At 41.3% G+C, this 24804-nt stretch overlaps 1 protein-coding gene across 1 annotated transcript in view; it reads left to right on the top strand.

The window, feature by feature from the left end:
• Positions 1-23636, top strand: part of LOC119965253 (mitogen-activated protein kinase 9) — a 58246-nt gene extending 34610 nt beyond the window's left edge. Inside the window, exons 9-10 of the mRNA XM_038795743.1 lie at positions 2467-2544; positions 17777-23636. Coding sequence (XP_038651671.1) covers positions 2467-2544; positions 17777-17793 — 95 coding nt within the window. The 3' untranslated portion in view covers positions 17794-23636. The remainder of the gene's footprint in view (positions 1-2466; positions 2545-17776) is intronic.
• The last annotated feature ends 1168 nt before the right edge of the window (positions 23637-24804 follow it).

The raw sequence follows: 24804 nt of genomic DNA on the forward strand, positions 1-24804 counted from the left end.
CTCTAACCGCTAGGCCCAGGATCTCATCCTCATTATCAGAGGCCTACTGCTGCACCTCCATGATCGCCGTCCCATGCATCTTCTGGGTCTCCACCAGCCTTTCAATCGATGCCTTCATAGGGGCCAGCATCTCCGCCTTTAAATCCGCAAAGCAGGTTCTTAGAAACTCCTGCTGCTCCCGTGACCACTGGGCTCACGCTGCCTGATCTCCGCCTGCCGCCATCTTGCTTTTTCGCGCCCGCTCTCCTCTCTTCTCCAAAGCCGGTTTTTTGACCGCCCCACTCCTGGTCTACTCCATACAGCGCTCGGGGACCCTCACTGTTTCCTTCCCACACCGGGAATCGTCGTCAAAGTACCGCTGGAGCTCCTTAAAAGGGCCCAAAAGTCCGTTATCGGCGGGAGCTGCCGACCGTGCAACCTACCCAGGCATAGCCGCAACTGGAAGTCTGGACCTCTTGGTCTTTAAGCTATGCTATGCCTCCTAGTTATCATCTCCCCATACGTGTCAACGTCCTCGGTATCCACCCTATCCAACCCCCTCAAGTTCTTGTATGTTTCAATAAGATCACCTCTTCTTCTAAATTCCAATGGGTATAACCCAACCTCTTGATCTTTCTTTATAGGATAAGCCCTTTATCCCAGGGATGAATGAAGTCTGTACTGCTATCGCAATTGCATATTATTTTTCAAATAAGGACCAAAATTGCACATCGTATTCGAGATGTGTTCTCACCAATGCCCTATACAGCTTCAGTAAAGCTTCCTTGCTTTTATATTCCATTTCCTTTGCAATAAACTTCAACATTCTATTTTCCTTCCTAATCTCTTGCTGTACCTGCGTGCCTATGTTTTGTGATTTCTGTACCAGAACAATCAGATTCCTCTGTACCACCGAGTTCAGCAATCTCCCTCCGTTTAAATAGTATTACTTTTCTACCCTTCATATTTTCTCGCATTATGTAACATCTTAGAATTTCTGCTCACTCATTTAAATTGTCTCTTTATCCATTTGCAGACACTCTACCTTCTTTTGACAATTTACTTTCCTACCTATCTTGGTGTCATCAGCCAATTTAATGACCATACATTTAGTCTCTTCATCCACGTCATTGATGAAATGAAATGAAAATCGCTTATTGTCACAAGTAGGCTTCAAATGAAGTTACTGTGAAAAGCCCCTAGTTGCCACATTCGGGCGCCTGTTCGGGTTAACAGAGGGAGAATTCAGAATTCTCAGCTTGTACGGGAATTGAACCTGTGCTGTTGGCCTTGTTCTGCATCACAAACCAGCTGTCTAGCCCACTGAGCTAAACATCCCTAGTTCCCCTTCAGAAGGTGGTGGTGAGTTGCCTTCTTGAAACGCTGCAGTCCTTGAGGTGTAGGTACACCCACTGTGCTTTCCACTGGTTACAACTTGCTAACTGAAAAAATAAGCATTTATCTCTACTTTCTGCTTCCTCTTTGCTAACTAATTCTTCATCCATGCCAATACATTACCCCACAACATTTTGTGAAGTTACCTTTGATGTAGCACCTTATCAAATGCCTTTTGGAAACCCACGTACACCACATCTACAGGTTCCCTTTTATCTACCTTGCTTGTTACTTCCTCAAAAAATATCTACTAAATTCGTTAAAAACTATTTCACTGGGACAAATCTTTACTGAGAGTTATTAAATATCTCCTTAAAAATCTGCCACTGCATCTCTACTGTCCCACCTTTAACCCAATTTCTCAGTTCACTTTGCTAACTCTGCTTTCATACCCTTATGTCCTTTATTCAGGTTTAAAACACTAGTGTGAAGCCTACAGTTCAGTACTTCAAACTGGGCATGAATTATATCATTATGATCGCTGTCACTGAAAGGTCCCTTTACCATGGGGTTATTGATTAATCCCTGCCTCATTGTTCACAACCAGGTCTAGAATAGCCTGCTCCCGGGTTGTCTCTAGAACGTGCTGCTCTAAGAAATTGTTCTGCATACACTTTGTGAACTCATTTTCCAGACTACTGTAGCCAATCTGATTCATATAATCTATTTGTGGATTAAGGTCACCCATGATTGTCTGCCTCACTTGCAGTCACACCTTACTTTCCCTGACCACTGACTTAAAAGACCCTAGAAAAAGGGGCATGGCTGCCTCCCCAAGTGTTTGAGTAACTTCCCCCTCCCTGATGCATCGGACTGTCTGCAGCTGAGTCAAAACTCCTTGAGCTATTTACACTACAGAAGTGTTTGCCTTGGATCACAGAGTTCAGCTTGTTTTGGCACCACAACCCTACAATTGTCATCTAGATGAGACCTACATTTTTGAGTTGGACAAAGCTATTTTCAGTTAACTTGTGTTCTAACTAGATTGGTTGATATTCCATTTAGCATAATTAATGCATGATGAGGTTTTTTTCAAAATGTCAGGATAAATTTGCAATTTAAGGGTTTTGTTAATAACTTTTATTGTTTCAGAACTGATCTATAAAGAAGTTGTGGACTGGGAAGAGAGGAATAAGAATGGTGTTATTAAGGAACAGCCTTTACTTTCAGGTTGGTGGTTACTTTTGGTTTTCAGTTCCTGTAATTTCTCCATTTGGTCCTTGGGTGTGGGCAAGATCTTTATTGCCTTCTGAGTTGTCTTGAGAAGGTGTTACATTTTGTTTTTCCCTGTTACAATTCAAAGGGCATTAGTAAAGCGTTTGACAATGTACCACATGGGAGATTAGTGAAGATGAATGATATGGAGCTAGAGGGTCAATAACAAATTGGATGAAAATTAGTTAGAAAGTAGAATACAGATATTGAGTTGAGGACAGTTTTCCATTCCATGTGGTTGGCTGTAGGTTGTGATGACCTGCGGTGTTCATTTGTAGGGACTTCTGTTTACTTAGGATATCAAGTTAGTTATAGTCCACAAGGAGACTTGTGTCAGAATTTGTAAATTATACCAAATTAAGCAGTATGACTATCTCAAGACTAAAGGAAGTTGCAATGGCATAATGGAAAAAATGGGGGGGACAGGTTTTAAAAAACGAAAGATGGAATTCGGTGCAAGTGTGAAGTGATGCTTTTTTGTGAAAGAAATAACAGCAATCAGCCTTCAGACATCAGCTTTGGTGTTGTATACAGGTTTGAGTTCCATAGGGTGGCATGGTAACACAGTGGTTAGCACTGTTGCTTCACAGGACCAGGGTCCCAGGTTTGATTCCCGGCTTGGGTCACTGTGCGGAGTCTGCATATTCTTCCCGTGTCTGCGTGGGTTTCCTCCGGGTGCTCCAGTTTCCTCCCACAAGTCCCGAAAGACATGCTGCTGGGTGAATCGGACGTTCTGAATTCTCCCTGTGTACCTGAACAGGCGCTGGAATGTGGCGACTAGGGGTTTTCACAGTAACTTCATTGTTAATGTAAGTCTACTTGTGACAAAGATTATTGTTATTAGAGGACAGATCTTAAGGCTTTGGAGAGCTTAAAATACCAGCACATTCAATTGTAACTTGGTATATGGAAATATCAATATGAAGTAATATGTGAATAAGTGGATTTCTTAGTCCGAACAATGCAGACTGAGGCAATATTAGTGTTTAAAATTCTGAAAGTATAGGACAGAGCAGATAGCCAAAGAAAGATTTAGAACCGAAGGCAGAAGGAAGTTCGGACAAGACATGATGTGGAATTCATTTCCAGAATTAGTGACTGAGGCAGGAACTTTCTGTATTCAACATTATATTGAGTAGTTGAATGAAAGGCATGTGTTTGATATGGGAACAGGGTGATAAATCTAATTGAACATTTTGCTTGTGTGGAGAGTATATACCAACAAGGTCTGGTTGGCTGTGTAGCTTGGTCCTGTGGTGTTTGGTGGATGGAAGAGTCAACCACATAGTGACAGTATGAACTCTCATGTAGTTTTGTTTCCTGCAGCAGTTTAGTAAACCAATTGTTTTAGTTGTGTGGAAATTTCTGTCATTCTGGGGTCAGGAGTGCAACAGTGCTTTCAGATTTGCTTGGAACAGATACATTTACGTCCATTCTTTGCAATGCCATCCAAAATATAGTTGATGAAGGCACTGAAGGTACATTACTGACCTTGAACCATTTCTTCGGTCACTGTTGCAATTAGTGTTGCATGCACAGCAAGATCCCAGGAGGCGCGCTCTCCCCGTTTCCCTCATTCTCCCTCTTTTCCTACAGCTCTCCCTATTTCTCCCGACAACAGCCCAGCCTCCAAGTTACACAATCTCTGAGCAACATCCACACACACACAAATATCACCGTTATAAACCAGACTAGAACAGATGGAGAGACTGACCCCTTCCCTTGAGTTTCTCTCTGTCTCTCTATCCCTCATTCTGTCTCTCGCCACTACCCCATTCACATCTCCAAACCCATCCCTCCATCCCTCCAGGCTCTTTGTCTGTCAGATATTAAAATCAAACCTTGATCGGGGTCATAACCAGACAAAATGTGCCCTGGGTGAAGCCACTTTCCTTCCCCTGTCTGCTGTCATCTTCCTTCCCTCACCCACATACCGACACTCTCTCTCCAAGGCCCCCCCCCCCCCCACCCCAACCTGAACACCATCTGGATTCCGAGTCAGGAGACACATCCCCTCTGGCCCCAGAAAGAGTTAAACTCCCCTCTTTACACGGGCAAATCAGCTGCCCAGTCCGTTGGGAGACTTTTTACAGTCGCCCTCCCAGCATTTATTCCTATTCCCAAATCAGGGAATCTCCACAGGGTGTGACAGACTCCCGCACCCCCCCCCCACTCCCCTGAGACCCCCAGGTGTCTAACCCCACACCCCCTCTGACCCTCCCACCAAAACTCCATCTCTATTCTCTCTATTCCTGTTTCCCTTGCTCTCTCCCCTCCCTCACCTCTCTCTCTCTTCACCCATTTCTCCGATTTAGGGAGAAAGACTGGGAAAGAGACTGAGAATTTGACCAGTAGAATTAGTCCAATACGATTCAAACGCTGCCCTGGGCTTTTCCACGTGCAACAGTGACATTCCAGTAAAACACAGGCACTGTGCAATTGACAAATTGTCTTAATGAAATGAAAGTCCCTCTTTAAAACTGGCAGTGAGGCGGGGGGGAGTGGGGGAAAGTTTCAAGACTTTGGAGAACACTGAGCTGAATTACCCCCCCCCCCCCCCCCCCCCCCACACACACACATGCACTCCCCTCCCCATCACCAACACTTCACTAATCAGTCCGTCTTCAGCACAGGAGATATTCTGGGATTAGGAACAATCCCTTACACAGCCTCACATTTACAACTTCAATTCCAGGACCTTGGCAACATTATGAAAGTCGATATGTTCACGTTTACATGTTGCAGTGCACAGGAGGATCCCACAAAGAATAAACATGATGGATACAGGAGCCCAGTCCATATCCAGTGTGTCTCTCAGCAACGTCCCACTCAACCACCACCCCCCCCCCCCCCGCTCCCCCACCCACACACACACACATACCCCACCCACACCAGCCTCCTCATTCAAATAACGACAAATCACATTGGTGTTTTTATCATTTTATTGGAAAATGAAATGAAAATCGCTTATTGTCACGAGTAGGTTTCAATTAAGTTACTGTGAAAAGCCCCTAGTCGCCACATTCCGGCGCCTGTCCGGGGAGGCTGGTACGGGAATCGAACCGTGCTGCTGGCCTGCCTTGGTCTGCTTCAAAAGCCAGCGATTTAGCCCAGTGAGCTAAACCAGCCCCCATAGAGGGAAATAGCTGGAGAAAGAGGCTCGGTATGGGGAGGGGGGTGCGATGAGGAAGAGGGAGACGGGGAATTTCTCCCACACCCCCTCTCATTCTCTCTCGGGGCTTCTTTCCCTCTGGAGACATTTTCAAATCGACTGTCTCGGGATTGTGTAAAATCGCACTTTCTAAAAGATAATGTAACTGGACCGTGACTGTACACAGCAGAACCCCACCTCCAAACCCTGTGCCTGATCACCCCCTCTCCCCACCCCACATCTATTCTGTTTGTCCATCTCTCCCCCTGTTTCCCCTGACCCTCCCTTTTCTCTCACCCCCTCTCTTTTTCACTCTCTCTCCCCCTCCATCCACAGAGACATTTAACCCCAAACTCCCTTCCAATCCCACCGCCCTGTCTAAAACACACATTCACTGTCTCCAGAAAGAGTTAAACCCCCCCTCTTTAACCTGGGAAACCCACTGCCCGCCCCTCACTACCCTACCCTACCCTCCCCAGGGTGCCTGTCACTTACCTGTGCCGAATCTTAGTCCAGGCACATTGCTGCAGTGGCTCTCCGTTAGGAGACTTTTTAAAATTGCCCTCCCAGCATTTATTTCTATTCATTTCCCAAATCAGGGTATCCCCAGAAAGATGTTATGAGACTCCCCATTGCAGTTTGTAGGGTGGTTTTCATTGATTAAAGGTTTAAAGGGACACTCGAATGCTGGAGAGAGATGGACAGATATCGGCAGAAAGCTGGGGAGACAGACAGAGAGAGAGAGAGAAGAATGGAAAGAAGGCAGAAAAGGAGAGAAAACCTCTCTTTTTCACAACCTCCCTCTCCCTCCAGCCTCTCTCTGTCTATCTTCTCCCCCCCCCCCCCCCCCCCCCCCGGACCCCACTCTTTCTGTCCTTCTCTCTCTCTCTCATCTCTATATTTGGGAAGGAGAGAGAGAGAGAGAGAGAGGGGCACACACAGGAATCCAGCAATCACACCCACAGCAAACTGAATTCAAATGGCCTGTGTCAATTTCATTTCACCCTCACATTTAAGTCTCGGCCTAAAACACAGTCTTCATTCCAGAATTAAATCCGCTTTCAACTTCAGAGGCTTTAATTTGAAATTACTTTACAGTCGATGGATTCATTATTAAAGTGACCCCACTGTTGGTTCATTTATAGAATTCTGCAGCCAACTTGTGCACTGTGAGATCCCAAAAATGGTGACATTTTCAAAATTGAGTTCCGAGTTTCTGATTGTGGATTTCTCTCAGCAATGAGACCACGGCTGAATATCCCTTCAGTCCCTGCAGAAAGGGTTCATTAACTCTCTCATTCCCAATCACTCAAGTTTAAGACTTTAAAACGCGAGTCCTTCGAACCCACTTTGCAGCTATTTTATTTTAAGAGTTGTGGTCACTGTTGCTGTGCGGGCAAAGGCCACAGGGCCTGTGAGTGAACAGCAAGATCCCACAGCAGCAGCAATCTGGACCTAACCAGATGGGGCACTGTCCTTCCTTCTCCCCCCCCCCCCCCCCCCCCCCCCCCCCACTCACTCCTGCTGAGAGCTCCATTTCCCACTGCATCTAACATCCCCACCCCCACCACCGTGTTTTGTGTGGATTGGAACATCCCTGGAGAAGTCCCTTCAGTTTCTGAAAAAGTTAAACTGCCTCTTAAAACTGAGAAAAACCTTTTTTAAAACAAAATCCATGGCACACAGAAAGATCCCAGAAGGTGCAGTCAGCAGTGAGTGTCATTTACATTTGCAACCAGGTTGCAGAGAGCGGCTGAGACAGTTACATTTACCCCCACCCCCGCCACACACACACACCCGGGATGCTCAGATTAATATAACCCCTGTTATTTTAGAACAATATTAGACAGCTTCATATTCCAGATTTGTATTTTACTCTTTGTCGGCCACCAAAGGTTTAATGTGTTTGTGTCTAAGTGCAAGGCTGGGGCAGCAATAAAGAGACAACTCGCCTGAGTGCGGCCTGTGGAGTCGGCCTCACTCCATCCACTTGTCCTCTGGAGAATAGCCCTTGTCCAAAGATTCCTGGTCACATTGCAGTCTTCAAAATTCAAATTCGTGAGTGCGGCTTGTGCCTCCCACAGTCCAAAGACGTGCAGGTTAGGTGGATTGGTTATGCTAAATTGCCCCTTAATGTTCAAAGAGTTATGTGGGTTAGATTAAGGGGTTAATGGGATAGGGCAGGGAGTGAGCTTGGGTGAAGTACTCTTTGAGGGTCAATGCAGACTCGATGGGCCAAATGGCCTCCTGCACAGGAGGGATTTTATGATCAGTAAGCTAGTTTTATGCAGGAATGTGTCTGTTAAAATATGTTGCTTCCACCAGGGGGCAGCAGATGACAGTCTGCAGTTGTGCTCTGGTTCAAAAATAAGTATATATTTAGTAGTACTTTTCTGGTGGAGTGGATAAATTCCTGGATATTTTTCAGGAAGTGCTCAGAGGGGCAATGACAGAGCAGTGCAACTGCAGGTGCAAAGCATACCAGTCAGGTGTGACGTTCAGAAGGTGCAAATTGTCTTGAAACTGGGGATGAGTTCAAGATTATTAATATGCTGAATAATTGCTTCCTTTAAGATATTCATATGGGAAGATAGGAATTATTATACTCTTCCTAAATAAAGTTAACATAGGTATAATTAAAGATCTACATTATTAGCATAGAGAATCTTAAAGTATACATCTGATGTGATTCCATCTTATAAATGAAATAAGGCCAAAGACTCCGTAGTTTCTTATGCCTGACTCTGGGGTCTTAACCTCAAAAGGAATTTTTCACCCACCATTTCTCTTTCAAAATCTATCCCTAGCAGCTCCCCAGCAGATTCAGGTCACCTGAAGAAGGAGCTGCGCTCCGAAAGCTCGTGTTTGAAACAAACCTGTTGGACTTTAACCTGGTGTTGTAAGACTTCTTACTAGTGACTATAGTGACAGAGTCTGTGGACACTAGGGAAGAATCAGTGGAGTGGAAGCTGGCTAATGTGGCACTATATTCAAAAGGCTGGCAAAAGAGGCATAAGAAACTACGGAGTCTTTGCCCTTATTTCATTTATAAGATGGAATCACATCAGATGTATGCTTGAAGATTCTCTATGCTAATAATGTAGTAATCAGAAGGGGAAGATATTGTCTGACCAACCTCCTTGACTACTTCAAAGAAATATCAAAAGTGGACAGTATAAACCATTTTTTTTTTAATTCATCACTGGCGAGACCATCATTTATTGCCCTCGAGAAGGTGGTGATGAGCTCTCATCTTGAACTACTGCATCCCGTGAGGGATGCCCTTATCTTTCTAGATAATAGTGATTGTGGATTTGGGAGGTGCTGTTTAAGGAGCCTTGGTGATTTCCTGCAGTGCATTTAGTAGATCGGTGTTTTTCAAATTTGTTTTCCCAGGACCCACTTCTGCTACCCGGCCAAGCTTTGTGACCCATGTCACATTCGCTTACCTTGTAATGCGAAAGGGGAGCTTGGTCCTCACAATTTCACTTTAATCTGGTTCAAAGGAGGAGAGGGCATTGAGCAAATCAGGTGCAGGCTTCAGCCAGTTCCTTTGTTCTGTTTTCATCTTTGTGAAAAGGGAAAATCCAACCGAGGTAGTCATGAGGACCATAGCAACAAAATGAGTGTTTGCTCAACACTGGATGTTCCTGGGAGATGGTGCACCAGAATGCTGACATGCTCATTGGCTTTTAACGTGTTTTTAATGTGGCATTCAGGACAGCTACAGCAGCATAGTCTTTTCATTTGGAGTTAGCTGTCAGTTAATAACTGACTCTGGGGTCTTAACCTCAAAAGGAATTTTTCACCCACCATTTCTGTTTCAAAATCTATCACTAGCAGCTCTCCAGCAGATTCTGTTGTGAGATCCTGTGCAATAGGTAAACTATCTATTTGAGTCTCTGGCCGTCTCTTGCTTTTAAGAAAACCATTCGTCTTCACAGTTCACTTGCCTTGCTTGCCAGCAGCTAAAAAATGGAAAAAAACACTGTTCTGTCATTTGATACCAAAAGCCCGTACCTGCATGGTGCTTGATGTCAAATGTGGGTGCAGGGCGTGTGATCTGGTCTCTGCTGCTTTTTCTAACCGAAAGACTCCACACAGCCTCATTTATTTTCATTTTAAAGGTGGCAGTGGCCACCATTTTTGACGCAAAAGCCCACAGCAACAGTTGGACACTTCTGCTATGATCAAGATGACAACGGTAATGGCATGACCAATCGCATCGCAATCTGCCCACAAGCCACCTGCACTTCTGGACAAACCCTGTTGTCGATGATGCACAGGCTGCCTTTGTTCGTCAGTGGCAGTTTGAAAATGGGATGTTGGATCACATTCTGAATAAAAGACTATTAGTAAACATTAGAACAGTTACACTTTGAATATAGGCAAGAAATAACCTGGGAGTGTGCAAACATGGGTGCATATTCAAGAAACATTGAATGGGGAGTCCAGGAATCGGTGTTTGGGATCACATTTTGTAACTTCCATTATTAACTTGGATTCAGAAATCTAGTGATTAATCTTTCAGATTATTGTAAATATGCAGTGGAGTGGGCAGAGGCAGTTCATAAATTGTAGAATGAACGGGACAAAATCCATAACTGGGCAGGATGCTGGTAGATGACTTTTAATATGGTCAAGTGAAAATATTGCCCAGAGAAGGGTAAAATGGCTGAAATGCTTGCTGCATGAATGATATTGACAGCTAAAGATGAAGTTGAACTAAAGCCAAGAGTCTTATTTCAGGTGACTAACAACATGTTCAAGCAATGCAGAGCAACAGTCAACAAAGCTGACATAATGTTGGCTTGCAGAGCCAAGAAAGTAGACTGTCAGAGGGAGTTCTGAGCAAATTGTGCAGAGCACGAATCAGCCTGGCACTTAAGTGCTGGAGGCAGTGTAGATACGAACTGTCAGTACCTTGTGCCAGAGTTCTGAGTTTACCACAATAGACCTGAAAATTGCTTGAGACAGGCCTGAGACAGCTGAGAGCCTTCTTTTTCTCCCCATCCCCCACCTGTTTTAAGGATGAGAAACAGGCGACTAATATTTGAATGTCAGCCTCACTATTTCTAGATAATTTTGTGTGATGTTTAACATACTATTTAGGCTCAATATAGCTCCTTGCATTGTTTAAAAACCGAGCTGACGATTTTCGTGTGATTGAGCAGAAGTAACAATTTGCTGCTCCTATTCCAGAGGAGAATTGTTGAAAATGCAGTCTTTCCATATTTAACAATGCCAGATTCTGCTTGAATGGGGGATCATGCAAATGCCCTGTTAAATCTACAAATACCCATTTAGGTTTCAAAATGTTTTGTCCATGGAGTTGCTGGAAGTGTTAGCTGATAATGGTCCAGTGAGGGCAACAAGGACCTTGGTGAAAAATGAGGCACCATATTTCTTTTGCTAATGCCATTCAAATATTTGAGAAATAAACAGAGGTCAGAGATGTGGAAAAATGATTTGCAGTCTGAATATTTTAATCACAAAACAACTGAGGGAATATGAGTCCAGGTTTTAAATTGTGCAAACTGTGTAAACATGCGGGGTAAGTTGCCTAACTTACTTTGGGAGACTAGGTTAAAAGACATGATGGGAGATAAACAATGACGAACATTTAAAGAATAAGTTCATAATTTGCAACAAAAACTCATTCACTTAAGGAATAAAAAAAGTGGCCCAACTGTGGCTAACAAGATGTATTAGGTTAAAGGAAAAGGGTAATGATGTTGCCAAAAAGAGCAATAAAACCGAGCGGTGGGAGGTGTTTGGAACAGAGTGAAGACCGACTGAGAAATTGGTGGAGAAAACAGATTGAGAGCAAATGAGCAAGAGACATAAAACACTTCCACGGTAGTGAAAGTAAATGCGCGCTTATTAGAGGCAGGTATCGAGGAAATTATAATAGGGAATGTGGGAATTGCAGAGACGTGAAACAAATACTTAGTTTCTGTCTTCAAAGTAGAAAGCGTGTACAATTCAGGGTCTAAGAGTCCAGTGAGAATGAAATTAGTATTGGTAAAGAAATAATACTGGAGAAATTATTGGGTCTTGAAGTTAACAAAACTCCTGGACCTGAGTGCCTATACCCTTGGGTTTTAAAGGTAGCTTCACAGATAATTGCCTTGGTTCTGATCTTCTGGAATTCCCTAGAGCCTGGAACAGTTCCCATGGATTAAAAGGTAGCAAACAACTCAGCTATTCAAAAAAAGAGGGAGATAGAAAATGGAGAACTATAGGCCAATAAGGCTGCCGTCAGTGGTAGGGAAAATGCAAGAGTCTTAATAAGGATGTGGTAACGAGACACATTGGGCAGAGTCAACACAGATTTATGAAAGGGAAATCCTATTTGACACGTTAAGAATTCTTTTGACATTGTAACTGGAACCTTTGTATGTAGTGTAATTGGATTATTAAAAAACATTTTATAAGGTGTCAAAGAAGGGTTTTTGCACAAAATTAGGGCTCATGAAATTGGGGGGGGTCATATATTAGCGGAGATTGAGGAGTTATTAATGGACAGAAATCAGGAGGAAATGACAGGTCATTTTCAAGTTGGCAGGTGGTAATGAATGGGGAACCACAAGGATCAGTTCTTGGGCCTCTGCCCCATTAATATGAGACTGCTGGAGCATAATATATTAATGTTTGCTGACCAGGCAAAGGTGGGGACATAAGCTGTGAGCATGATGCAAGAGACTGCAAAGGAACGCAGGCAGGCGAGTGGGCAAAGACGTGGCAGTTAGAATATAATGTGGGAAGTGTGGAGTTTATCCACTTTTGCAGGAACAATAGAAAAGCAGAATATTTTTGAAATGGAGTGTTATTGCTCCGGACCAGATCCCACATTTCCTATTATAATTTCCTCGATACCTGCCTCTAATAAGCGCGCATTTACTTTCACTACTGTGGAAGTGTTTTATGTCTCTTGCTCGTTTGCTCTCAATCTGTTTTCTCCACCGATTTCTCGGTCGGTCTTCACTCTGTTCCAAACACCTCCCACCGCTCGGTTTTATTGCTCTTTTTGGCAACATCATTACCCTTTTCCTTTAACCTAATACATCTTGTTAGCCACAGTTGGGCCACTTTTTTTATTCCTTAAGTGAATGAGTTCCAGACAAGAACCCAACTTTTTACTCTGGAAAACTGTGAGGAAATGTTACTGCACCACAGGAGTGATGAGACTGACCAGCAGACAGCTTTTATGGTCAAACAAACTTAAATTTAAACACACTAGCAACAAACAAATAGCTTGCATTTAACCGTTACAACATTTTACTTGTTTTCTAACCCTGCCTCTGTATAGATATATATTTTCCAAAAATTCCCTAGCTACCTTACCATAAAGAGACAAATCACTCCGGACTGGCTCTACTGGATGGAACATGCCTGAAACCAGTGATGAAGAGAGACTGATTAGGCTGGCTTTGTTTTCCTTAGCAGAAAAGGCTGAGGGGGAACCTGATTGAGATGTACAAAATTGAGAGACAATGAGTAGATAAGAAACTTTTCACTTTCGTAAAAGAGTCAATAAGGTGCGAAGTAGGGCATTTGAGGGTGGTAGGAATCTTGAACTCATTGCATGAAAGGGTGGTAGAGACGTGAACCCTCACAATATTTAAGAACCATTTAGGTGCGCACTTTAAGCATCATAGAATACAAGGCGGCTAACCAAATGCTGGAAAATGGGATTAGAATGGATAGGTGCTTTGTGGCCAGCACAGACTCGATGGGCCAAAAGACCTGTCTATGCTTTAAAATTCTATGACTATGGCGAGACCCTGCAGTAATTGCTCTACTTCGAACTCCGTCATGGCAGGAAACTCCCAGAAAAATGAAACACTTTAGTGATGCCCTCAAAACATCCCTGAAGAAATAAAACCTCCCCATTCACTCAAGGGAGTCCCTGGCTTGTGATTGATCAACAGAGGAAAGGTTCATCTAGGAAGACCCTGCATACACTAAGATGCTTCATTGAGAATGTGCAGAGGCAAAGTTGAGGCAAACGAAGGAGCGCACAAACCTCCAAACAACCCACCTACCTAGCTCTTTTAAAAAATAAATTTAGAGTACCCAATTCATTTTTTCCAATTAAGGGGCAATTTAGCGTGGCCAATCCTGCACATCTTTGGGTTGTGGGAGCGAAACTCGCGCAAACACTGGGAGAATGTGCAAACTCCACACGGACAGTGACCCAGGGCCGGGATCGAACCTGGGACCATGGCCCTGTGAGGCAGCAGTACTAACTACAGCACCACCGTGCTGCCCCCTACGTAACTCTTTAAGCACAACTTGCCCTTCATGTGGCAGAGTTTGCAGATCGTGCATTGGATTTACCATCCATCTCAGAACTCATCAAACCAGAGTGGAATCAGGTCTTCCCTGATCCCAAGGGACTGCATAAGCAACTGTATGAAGTTTTGGTCTCTTTACCGGAGGAGAAATATGCTTGCCTTAAGCAAAGATTCACTGGACTGAATTCTGGAATGAGAGGAACTTAAAACAATTGCAATCATCAAAGTAAGGGTGCGAGAAAACTATCAGAATCCAAGGCTGACCAATCCCCTGGTTCTGAAGGCCTGCATCCTAATGTCTTAAAGGAAGTGGCTACATAGCTAAGATGGCGCCGGAGCGTGGCGACTCTCTGCGAGCTCTCCCTAACAGATTCTTTTTTCACTTATCTTACAATCATTCTAATCTTTTACCTTGTGTTGCCCTATTTCTTTTCATGTACTTAATGATCTGTTGAGCTGCTCGCAGAAAAATACTTTTCACTGTACCTGGGTGCACATGATTAAACAAAAATCCAAATCTAAGATAGTAGACGCATTGGTTGTGATGTTTCAAAATTTCCTGGATTCTGTAAGGGTCCCATCACATTGGAAAATAGGAAATGTAACTTTGTTCAAGAAAGGAAGGAGACAGAAAACAAAAAAACACAGACCAGTTAGCCTAATATCTGTCATAGGGAAAATGCGAGAATTTATTATTAAGGAGATTATAGTAGGGCACTTAGAAAATCGTAATATGAGCAGAGTCAGCATGGTTTTGTGATGTTGAATTTATTAGATGTCTGGCCTACATGTGACTGCAAATCCACAGCAAATGCCCTCTAAATGGGAGAGCAGTCAGGGATGAACAATTAATGCTGGCCCAGTCAGCGACGCTCACTTCCCGTAAAAATGAATTTAGAAAGAGTGTTTGTGGTGTAGTACGAGTAGAGGATTGGTTCGCTAACCAAACTGAGAGTGAGGGTCAATTCCGGGTTGGCATGCTGTAACTAATGAGGTGACACGGGGATTAACTGATTCCAATCTATATCAATGCCTTCAATGAATGTATGTTTGCTAAATTTGCTGATGACAAAGACCGGTAGGAGAATAAGTTGTGAAAAGGACATGTGGAACCTGGAAAAGAATATAGATAGGTTAAGTGAATGGGCACAAATTTGGCAGACTGAGTATAATGTGAGAAAATATGAACCGGTCCACTTTAGCAAAAAGAATAGAAAAACAGTTATTTAAATAGAGAGATGCAGAACTCCTGTGGTACAGAGAGATCTGGATGACCTGGTACAAGAATTTAAAAATGTTAATATGCAGGTACAAGCAAGTGATCAGGAAAGCAAATGGAATGTTATTTATTGCAAGGAAAATAGAATATAAAATGTGGAAGTTATGCTACAGTTATACAGGATGTTGGTGAAGCTACATATGGAGTACTGTGTACAAAAAAAGGATGTAATTAGAAGCAATTAAGAGCGGGTTCATTCAACTGATTCCTGCAACCATTAGAATTTGGAAGTATGAGGTGATCTTATTGAAACATATAAGATCCTGAGAGGAGTTGACAAGATGGATGCTGATTGACGAGATGGATGCTGAGAGGATGTTTCTCCTTATGGGAGAGACTAGAACTAGGGGACACCAGCTTCAAAATAAGTGCCATTTAAAACAGAAATGAGATTTTTTTTTTTCTTGCGGATTATAGGTCTTGAAATTCTATTCCCCAGGGAGCTATGGAAGCTGAGTTGGATAAATTCTTGAGGTTAGAATCATAGAATTTACAGTGCAGAAGGAGGCCATTCAGCCCATTGAGTCTGCACCGGCTCTTTGAAAGAGCACCCTACCCAAGCCCACACCTCCACCCTATCCCCATCACCCAGTAACCCCACCCAACATTAAGGGCAATTTTGGACACTAAGGGCAATTTAGCATGGCCAATCTACCTAACCTGCACATCTTTGGACTGTGGGAGGAAACCAGAGCATCCGGAGGAAACCCACGCACACACGGGGAGAACGTGCAGACTCCGCACAGACAGTGACCCAAGCCGGGAATCGAACCTGGGACCCTGGAACTGTGAAGCAATTGTACTAACCACTATGCTATCGTGCTGCCCAGGTTATGTGGGATAGACTGAAAAGTAGAGTTGAGGCCACAATCGGATCATCCATGATCTTATCAAATGGTGGAATAGGCTCGAGGGGTGGAATGGCCTATCAATGGCTCCCTAATTTGTATGTTCATATGTCTGCTTATCCTAATGAAGAAAGTGTGTATAGATGAGGCCTTTATTCCTTAGAATGTAAAAGAATGTGACCTCATTGAAACATACAAAATTATTAAAGGACTTGATTCTTAGTTGATGTTTCCATGACTGGGGAATATAGAACTAGAGGTTATAGTTTCAAAATAAAGGTCAGCAATTTTGAATTTAGTTGAGGAGAAATTTCTGACATTGGGTTGTGAGTCTTGGAAATTCTCCATCCTTTGGAGCTGTGGCTGGTCAATCGGTGTGTATATTTAAGACTGAAATTGATGTACTGACTGATGTACAGTATGCAGGAAGGTGGCCGAGTAGCTGATCAAACATATCTAGTTGAATGGCGGATCAGCTCATTGGGCTGAATGGCCTACTTTTATTTCTTCTGTCTCAGATAACAGAATCATAATGCAATCCATGCATTTAAATAATCTTTCGCAGATTACTTTTACCCTGTGAATAACTTATTTTATCATTTAAATAGGTGATGCGATGTTGGTCTATATCTGTCATTAGAAATTAAACTACAGACTTCAAGGTTGAAGTTTAAAAAGTTGACTGCTTCAGCTGTGCGTATTCTACAGCTGATGTACAGTGCGATTGAGATCCTGTTCGTATCCCTCATCCTGTATCCTCCAAAATCTAAGTTTTACTATATTATATATGTATTGATATATTTTATTTTAAATTTAAGTTTGGCAATGTTGTTCTACGTATTTGACACAAGTGGAAGGCAAAAGCTTAGGGATAGGACCGGGAGCAGGCTGTTTGGCCTCTTGTGCCATGTAGTGAGATCATTGCTGATTAGTTATCTAATCCAGATTAGCGATTGCAGGCTTGCACTACTGCAGGCTTGCACTATACTGAGACACATAGAATTGTTTTTGTCTTTTATAACTTCTCTCCTTTGTTTATTTCCATATACTTTATCCTAGATTTGCAGTTCATCTGCATCTCCCTCATTCCTTCATTCTACAGTTTCCATTTTCTCATTCTTTTGACCTATCGATGATTTTACTCATCATCAGTCTTTGTAATCTTTTTCTGGATTTTATTTCTGTACATTTTTGTTGTAGCAGATGATTGGAGGGGAGGTGAAACAAATTCCTGCAACCAAATATTTGTACATTTTACAAATTATTAACCTCTGTTTGCCCCTGCCTGCTCCCAGCATACTTTTGCCCTTGCTCCCTCTCATACCCTCTGTATGTCTCCTTCAGCATTTTGGATCTTCAGTCCATGGTGTGTTGCTTCCTGTGTGCCATCAGCCTCTTATTTCTTGCCTGGTGTGAAGAAAAGTTTCACTCTTGCTGTGTTGCCCCAATACCTAGCATAACAGTGCATAGTATCTATTGGATGGAGGAACATATTGTAATAGGAAACACCAAGACTATGTTGGATTTATTTCAGGAAATAGATTTGTGAAATGTATGAGAGAACAGTCTGCCATTTTCTCAGATTGTATCACCATTTTTGTTTACTTAGAACAGATGCAGCAGTGAATAGCAACAACAGCCCCTCTCAGTCTTCCTCCATCAATGACATTTCATCCATGTCAACAGAGCAGACCTTGGCCTCCGATACTGACAGCAGCCTGGATGCTTCAACAGGACCACTTGATGGTTGCAGGTGATCAGCCTCCTGACTCCAAACATGAGCATTATCAGAAAGTAGCTACTGCTGCTATTTTCAACCTGAGTTGCTTCTAAACTAAGGAAACCACATAAAGAAGATATATCTATTGCATGTACTACAAACACAATGCCTGTCCTTTACTCGGTTGTTTATGATTGCCTGGCTTATGTTACTAATGACAGCCTAGGAAAATTGAAAAGGGAATTTATAATGGAATGTGTATTTGTGCATACTGCTCCCAGCTCCAAATTCAGGTGGGTGCAACTTGGAAATATAAAAATCATGTGTGAGCAAAATTAACAGCATACATTATGAAGATAGGCTTTGCAGATTTGTTTTCTTGTCCTCGTGGTCTCTCATTTTTGCTGAAGATTCCTGAAGTACATTCCAAAAATCTGTAAGAGAGAAACAACTGACAGCACTTTTTAGTTTCTAAAAGTAATTTCTTGGCATGTTGATATTACCGTGAAGGTAAGGTTGCAGCATTGTGGATTTCAAATTGTATCTTAAATAGAGAATTTAATTATTCATTGTTATCTTCTACGATATACTATTATGGTCTCCAATTACTTCTAAAATAACAGCTGATAGTAGCAAGCAGGAAAAGGGTTTTTATTTGTATGATGTTTTGAGTAACTTTTTTAAGATCTAGATTAGCAGCATGATGGTCCATGATGAGTTTTCTTTGTAAATGACTGTTTTTCAGGATGATTGATTAAGGATGAGCACTAGAATGATTTTACGATCATAAAAGTAGCAGTAATTCAATAAGAATTACCATTCAATAAGATAATGGTTGATCTGATTGTGGCCTTAATGACTCTTTTCTTGACTGTCTTCATAATCCTTGACTCCCCTGTCAATCACAAATCTGTCCAACTTGGCCTTTAATATATTCAATGACTCAACCTCCACTGCCACCTGTGGAAAAAAATTCCAAAGACTTGTGATCCTCTGAGAAGAAATTCTTCCTTAATTTGCAGCCCCCTTATGTTTGAACTGTGCCCACTAGTTCCAGATTCTCTTGAGAGGCAACACCCTTTTAGCATCTATTCTTTCATACTCCCTTAGAATCTTGTATGCATCAATCAGATCGCCTCTCACCTGCAGTTTGCCATTTGAAAGGCATTGTTTCTTTAGTTGACCAATAAATAGAATTAATAGAAAAGAGAACAAAGGGGAAAGGTTTTTTTGAAGTTGTTTGGGTTTGGTGATTGTACTAAGTTTAAAGAATGATTTCAGGATGCTAGGGTCAACGGTATAGTCATTTTGGAATTGTTGTGCTCAAGTTTTAAAGTCTGCTATCTGGGCCAGCTTTCTGGCATTTTGCATAACTTTGTGATTCATAATTAAACCCATCTTGATGCTGTTTAATGTGCCTTGTGAAGGTTTGGATGTTTGCAGTGTAAGCTAATGTTTTCCCCCAGAACGAGATGTATAGAATGCCTTCACTGCATACCCGCTAGAAGAAAACAACAACTGTTTAATCCAGAATGAAATGTAATTAAATCCATTGTCTCAATCTTGTGTGGCAATGATAGACCAGTACGTTAATGGAAAATAGACCTCGCTTGGGAGTTTCACGATGCTAGTCGAATCAGATTGCAAGTTGAAGCAAAAATATCATAGTTATAATATGATGGGGAAGATATTTGTTTGCTAGCTGCCGATAAGTGCATGCTTGATAAACTTGCCTGTGATATTACTTTGTTCTGCACAAAGGAACTCCTTCCTTAATTGTTTTGTTGCAATGCAGATATTTACCTTTTTTTAAAGCAAGTGCAAGAAACGTAGGTCCAAGAAAAGGCCTACTTTTTGTAGCCTGTTTCAATAAAAGCCTAATTCTTTTCCAGCATATAACTGCAGCCCATGGAAGGGTGAGATTATAGCTTTTTACTGAAGAATGTATTGTTTGTTGTGAGGGGCAGTTTTAAGGTTTCAACAGTTCTTGCTATAAACTGCTTTCTCGAGTTGGAAAATAAAATTTTAACTCTCGCCCACAATTATAGACAAAGTCTGTACAAGGTTTGTAAAAACCTGTTTGAAATGAAATTAATCATAATCAAAGGAATGACTGTTTTGGGGGAATAGTATTTGAGTAATGCAATATACTATTTAAGCGCTGTGCAATCCTCTGTGCAATCAAAACTCATGACCCAGAAATTCATGATTAGACTTGAGGTTGGGGATGGGGCTGATGGAGAATCTGGGTTGTATTGGGACCTCCTGCCCTGTAATGGTGCACCAGGCCCTGTTAAATTTCCTGAGGTTGGGCTATTTAACATATTTTGGGCTGGAGATTGTGCCATTTCAAGTACTTGCCCATTTGAAGGGGTAGGAATTTCAAGATGCATTATCAGTATCTTAAATTTCAAAAATCCCTGCAGTTTTGCCTTTAGTCAATTTTGACATTGGAATCAAATGCAGTCCACAAACAAGCCTAGATTTGAATGTAAATACCTCCCCCACACCTGAGTACTAGCATTGCTCCATGCCAAGGGCATGTCGGTAAACGTGATGCTGCTAAGGCCCTAACTAAGAAATTATTACATATTTTGATTATTGATATGGAAGAATATGTCATGCCTGCCCAGTTATGGGTAGGCGCATTGAGTTTGCTCTCAAATGTGGGGAAATTCCCAGTTGCTCCAGAAAATGTTTGAACTGTGCCAGATCCAAGCTTCCCCTCCACTTGGAGAAATTCTGAATTGGTCCAGAAAATATTTGACTCCACAAAATATTTTAACCCTGCTAGATTCAGGCTTACAATACCCTGTTCATTATGCAACAAAACCAACCTCAGATTTTGCCAGGCCCATATACTTAAAAATCTTTTGAAATGGAAACATAGACCCCTAAACTGACGCCTTGCTACATGCTTCATTAGACCTTTTCTGCCATGGATAGCCATTACACTAACTATAAAACATAGAATTCATAACTAAGGTTAAAAAACATTTAAAGATTGTTTGCTGTTTTTTAGATTTTCCACACTTAGTGTATTTTCATCCTTTGCATCCTCAGAAATCATATAATATAGAACTGAATTAGTGCATATTCTGAAGATAATGTTGGAGAAACTGAAATAGCTGTAAAATTCAAGGACTAAGGTTTTCAATTATGAGTGATATATAATTACAACAGATTGTCTTCAGAGGTAATTAATTTAAGATCTCATTTAACTGTGATACTATAATTAAGCTTTGTGTAATGCACAATCCTCAATTTGTTTTAATTAAAGGTCGAAGAGTAGATTCAAACTCTATAAATGTCAAACCATATTAACGGAGTTTTCATTATCGAGCTTTTTCATAAATCAATTTGCAAATGAATTTCAACATTTGATAAAGTTACAATCGGTATTTCAAAGTTCTGGCTTTGCTGTAAAAATAATTAACTTGAACAATGATTTATAAAATGTTCAATTTCCTGAAAATGTCATCTATTCTTGAAAATACTGATATGTTTCACATTGTTTCTGCAAACCTGATTTAATTCATGTATTATCTTTGGTAAGGAAAAAGTTGTTGTATTACTGTTTACAACAAAACTTTATCCAGAAATAATTATATAGAACAACTCTTTCAGTTACTATAATTTGGTTTGTGCCTATCTCTACAAATTTGCTGGCGTAAAATTACACACATTTCATTTGGATTTCGGCAATAAAGCAAATGTTTTACCCTCACTTCCTGTGGTCCCTTTTGTGGAGAGAATATAATTTTGCAATTGCACCCGATGAGTAATATTTCATAATTTAGATTTAAATAAAATTTACAGCTCAAACAGGCCATTCCTCCCAACCAGACCATGCCATGTTTGTGCTCCACTCGAGCCTTGCTCCAATTCACTGTAGCAAAATGACAAAAATTTGGTAATATTGTACTAAAATAGAAATAACACTTCTTTGCAGCGTGCCTTCTGTTATCAAAATATTTCAGATTGGTTCAGTTCTTTACTTTTGGAATAGTGACCGTTATGTAGACCAATAAAGATGACATTTTTAAGTGAGCTACATGTAACTTCTATTACTCATAGCTCCCCTCAGTTGGCTACAGATAAAAGCGCAGTAGTGATAAGTGATCTTTCAGCTGAAATTCTGGTGGAATTAGGTGGAGTATTTTTAAAATATCTGGAGTTTGTGTTTTGCCTCTGCTAGCTTCCTAGCCTGTGTATCAAATAACCCAATCCCAAATAAACACCAACCAGAAACATAAATGCTGAAAGTTACACAGCATCTGTGGAGTGAAGTAACAAGTTAACATTTAATGTGAAGCATTTGCATAATAGATATTGCTTGACTTCCATGATTATGCCTGAAGTGTTAACTTGTGACTTCTCTCCCTAAAAACCCAACCCCACATGATATTACCCTGTGCCGAATTGTGTTATGGGTTCTGTAGTACAGGCCAACTGTTCCAGGTCACAGTTGTGAAAAAACAGTAGCATCAAGACCTGACATTTTGTGAAGTTTCTATCCATTAATGCTCTCTATCATTTCCGTTGAGCAAACATAATATTGACTGAAAATATTGAGTGTTTACAGCATTTTCTGATTTTTGCAGTATTTTGTTTTATTTCCCCCTGCCCAAAAAAAACTTGTATCACGTTTGTCCCATTTTTGCATTTGTATAATATCTGTGGAATTGAGTAAAGCTCACTGCTCACCTGGAAAGATTAAATAGCTTTACAGTCCAGTTTCTACTTTTCAACATTCACTTCAGATGGATCTTTGAAAAGCAGAGTGGCTCAGAGGCATTGCTGTGATATATTGGAAAAGGTTGCATCTTTAAGCCCCTAGCAGTAATATTCGAGATATAATCATTTGGTGCCTAAACCTTATCCGGGATTGCACAAACTGCACACTAAGGTGGTTTGCACTGAAGTTGTTCTATTAAAAGAAAATCCCTCAATTGTTTGGGATGATTGTTTTAAAGGAGTGAAAAGAACTAATTGTGAAGCTGTTAAAATGTTTGTAGCTACTTTAGGTGTATATGTATATGTTTGGTCGCTGTGTGCATCAGGACTCGACGCTAAGCTAGAGCAGAATTTCCAGTTCAAATCTCTATTAATGTTTTGTCACTTTCAGACCTAGTGTTACATAATTTCCATGTTCCAAATTGTATTGTGGATTCCATTGTACTGCTATTCTGTTCCATGTCGCAATTGTCAAATAATGTAGCGTCAAGACCTGATATTTGTGAAGTCTTTTTCCGTTAATGCTCTGAATCATTTCCATTGAGTAAACGTAATGTTGACTGAAAGGGCTGCTGTTAAAGTACCAGTATCCTGAAGCTGTTCATGTTACAAGTCCTTTTAGAGTAGTTACTTGAAAATGTACTTGCAACCTAACCAGCTATGTTCCATCATCTGCCTGTTACATGGTGTTTGTGCAATAAGAGATCTTGTATATAAAGATTGTTGCCAATTCACATTCATGCTGGATTTTTATTTGATCTCAATTTGACATTAGATGGTGCTTTTTTGTACTGACAACAGTCCTGCTTTTTGTTTTTTTTAAAACAGATTTTTATAGATTACATTGTTTTTAAGGGAACTATTTTGATCAGCTAACGTCAACTGCTCCAGGATATAGAATGGATTAAGATAAATCTGAAGGTTTTCAAAATGCAATTTTATCCAAGAACCTCATTACAGAGGATAAATATGTGAATGCAAATAAAGCTGTGGTCTTCAAAAACTTCTAAAAGTCTCTGAATTTTGATTTTCTTCAATATTAAACTTTTTCTAACAAATAGACTGATTTCAAATGTGAGTATGATTAATTTAAATTTGCATCACATTATATTCACATGGAAAATATCTTGGGCATTTCTGTGAAATATCAATCCACATTCCAGATACTTTAACATGGGATGTTCAGTTTCCCTTTTAAGATCATGAAATAAAACCACTCCAGTTCAAATCTTGTGACGTCATTTCAGATTTGTTTTAAACCACAACATTTTTAATGGCAAAAGAAAAACTTCATTATACAACCATTTGGCTCATTGCACTGTTCATAAAATTGAATCTACCCAATCTACTCAATTAGATCTACTCAATACCCGAGTTTTAAAAAACAAACTAACAAATCTCCAAATATGACTTTTGAGAGTGCCTGCAGGGTAGGTATCCACTGGATTTAGCCAGAAGGTTAATACCTATATGTCCTGTGCCTTTTTCCATTTTGTCCTAAATATCTGACACTCTGGAGTCTAGCACAGAGCAGGTCAGCATAGAATTGTGTGCTGGTTGTCTTGCACAATCCTGCTCTTGTGCCACTGCAGGGCTACCTGTCTGCAGCCAGCCTACTATATCCAAATAAGTCTGTTTAAAGGCCTGTTGAGGCCTATTGTCTGAGGCTGACTGAAATTTTCCAGTTGGCCTTCATATATGCAGGGGGAATCTGTGAAAAATGCAGCTGTCAGGAGGTGGCCTGTGGCAGAGCTGAGGGAGGGGCTGTAGCTCCATACAGGTGACTTTGAAATGTTTACCACCTGCTTAGCTTCAGCCACAGACTGCCCTTGAAAGGTTCCTTATGTGCAATCTTGGCCTAGCTGCTGATTCTGTTTTATTTTAAACTTTAAAATGTTTGAAAGAGGGTACCTTGAAATGGCAGTGTCCACTCACTGAACTTGAGGGCCTGCTTTCTGGCCACTGATTACCAATTTGGGGAAAATCAGAGGCGGGTAACTGTTTGCCTCACGGTGCATGCTTCTGACTCCCATCGGACCCTAATCTTTGAGCCTTAAGAAGTGCCTACAGAAAAAATCCTACCCATAGAACATAGTGCAGAAGGAGGCCATTCGGCCCATCGAGTCTGCATTTAACACACCTGTCTAAAATTGGCGGGTGCCAATTTAATGGATGTAAAT

Source organism: Scyliorhinus canicula, chromosome 4 (assembly GCF_902713615.1).
Source record: "Scyliorhinus canicula chromosome 4, sScyCan1.1, whole genome shotgun sequence".
Taxonomy (NCBI): domain Eukaryota; kingdom Metazoa; phylum Chordata; class Chondrichthyes; order Carcharhiniformes; family Scyliorhinidae; genus Scyliorhinus; species Scyliorhinus canicula.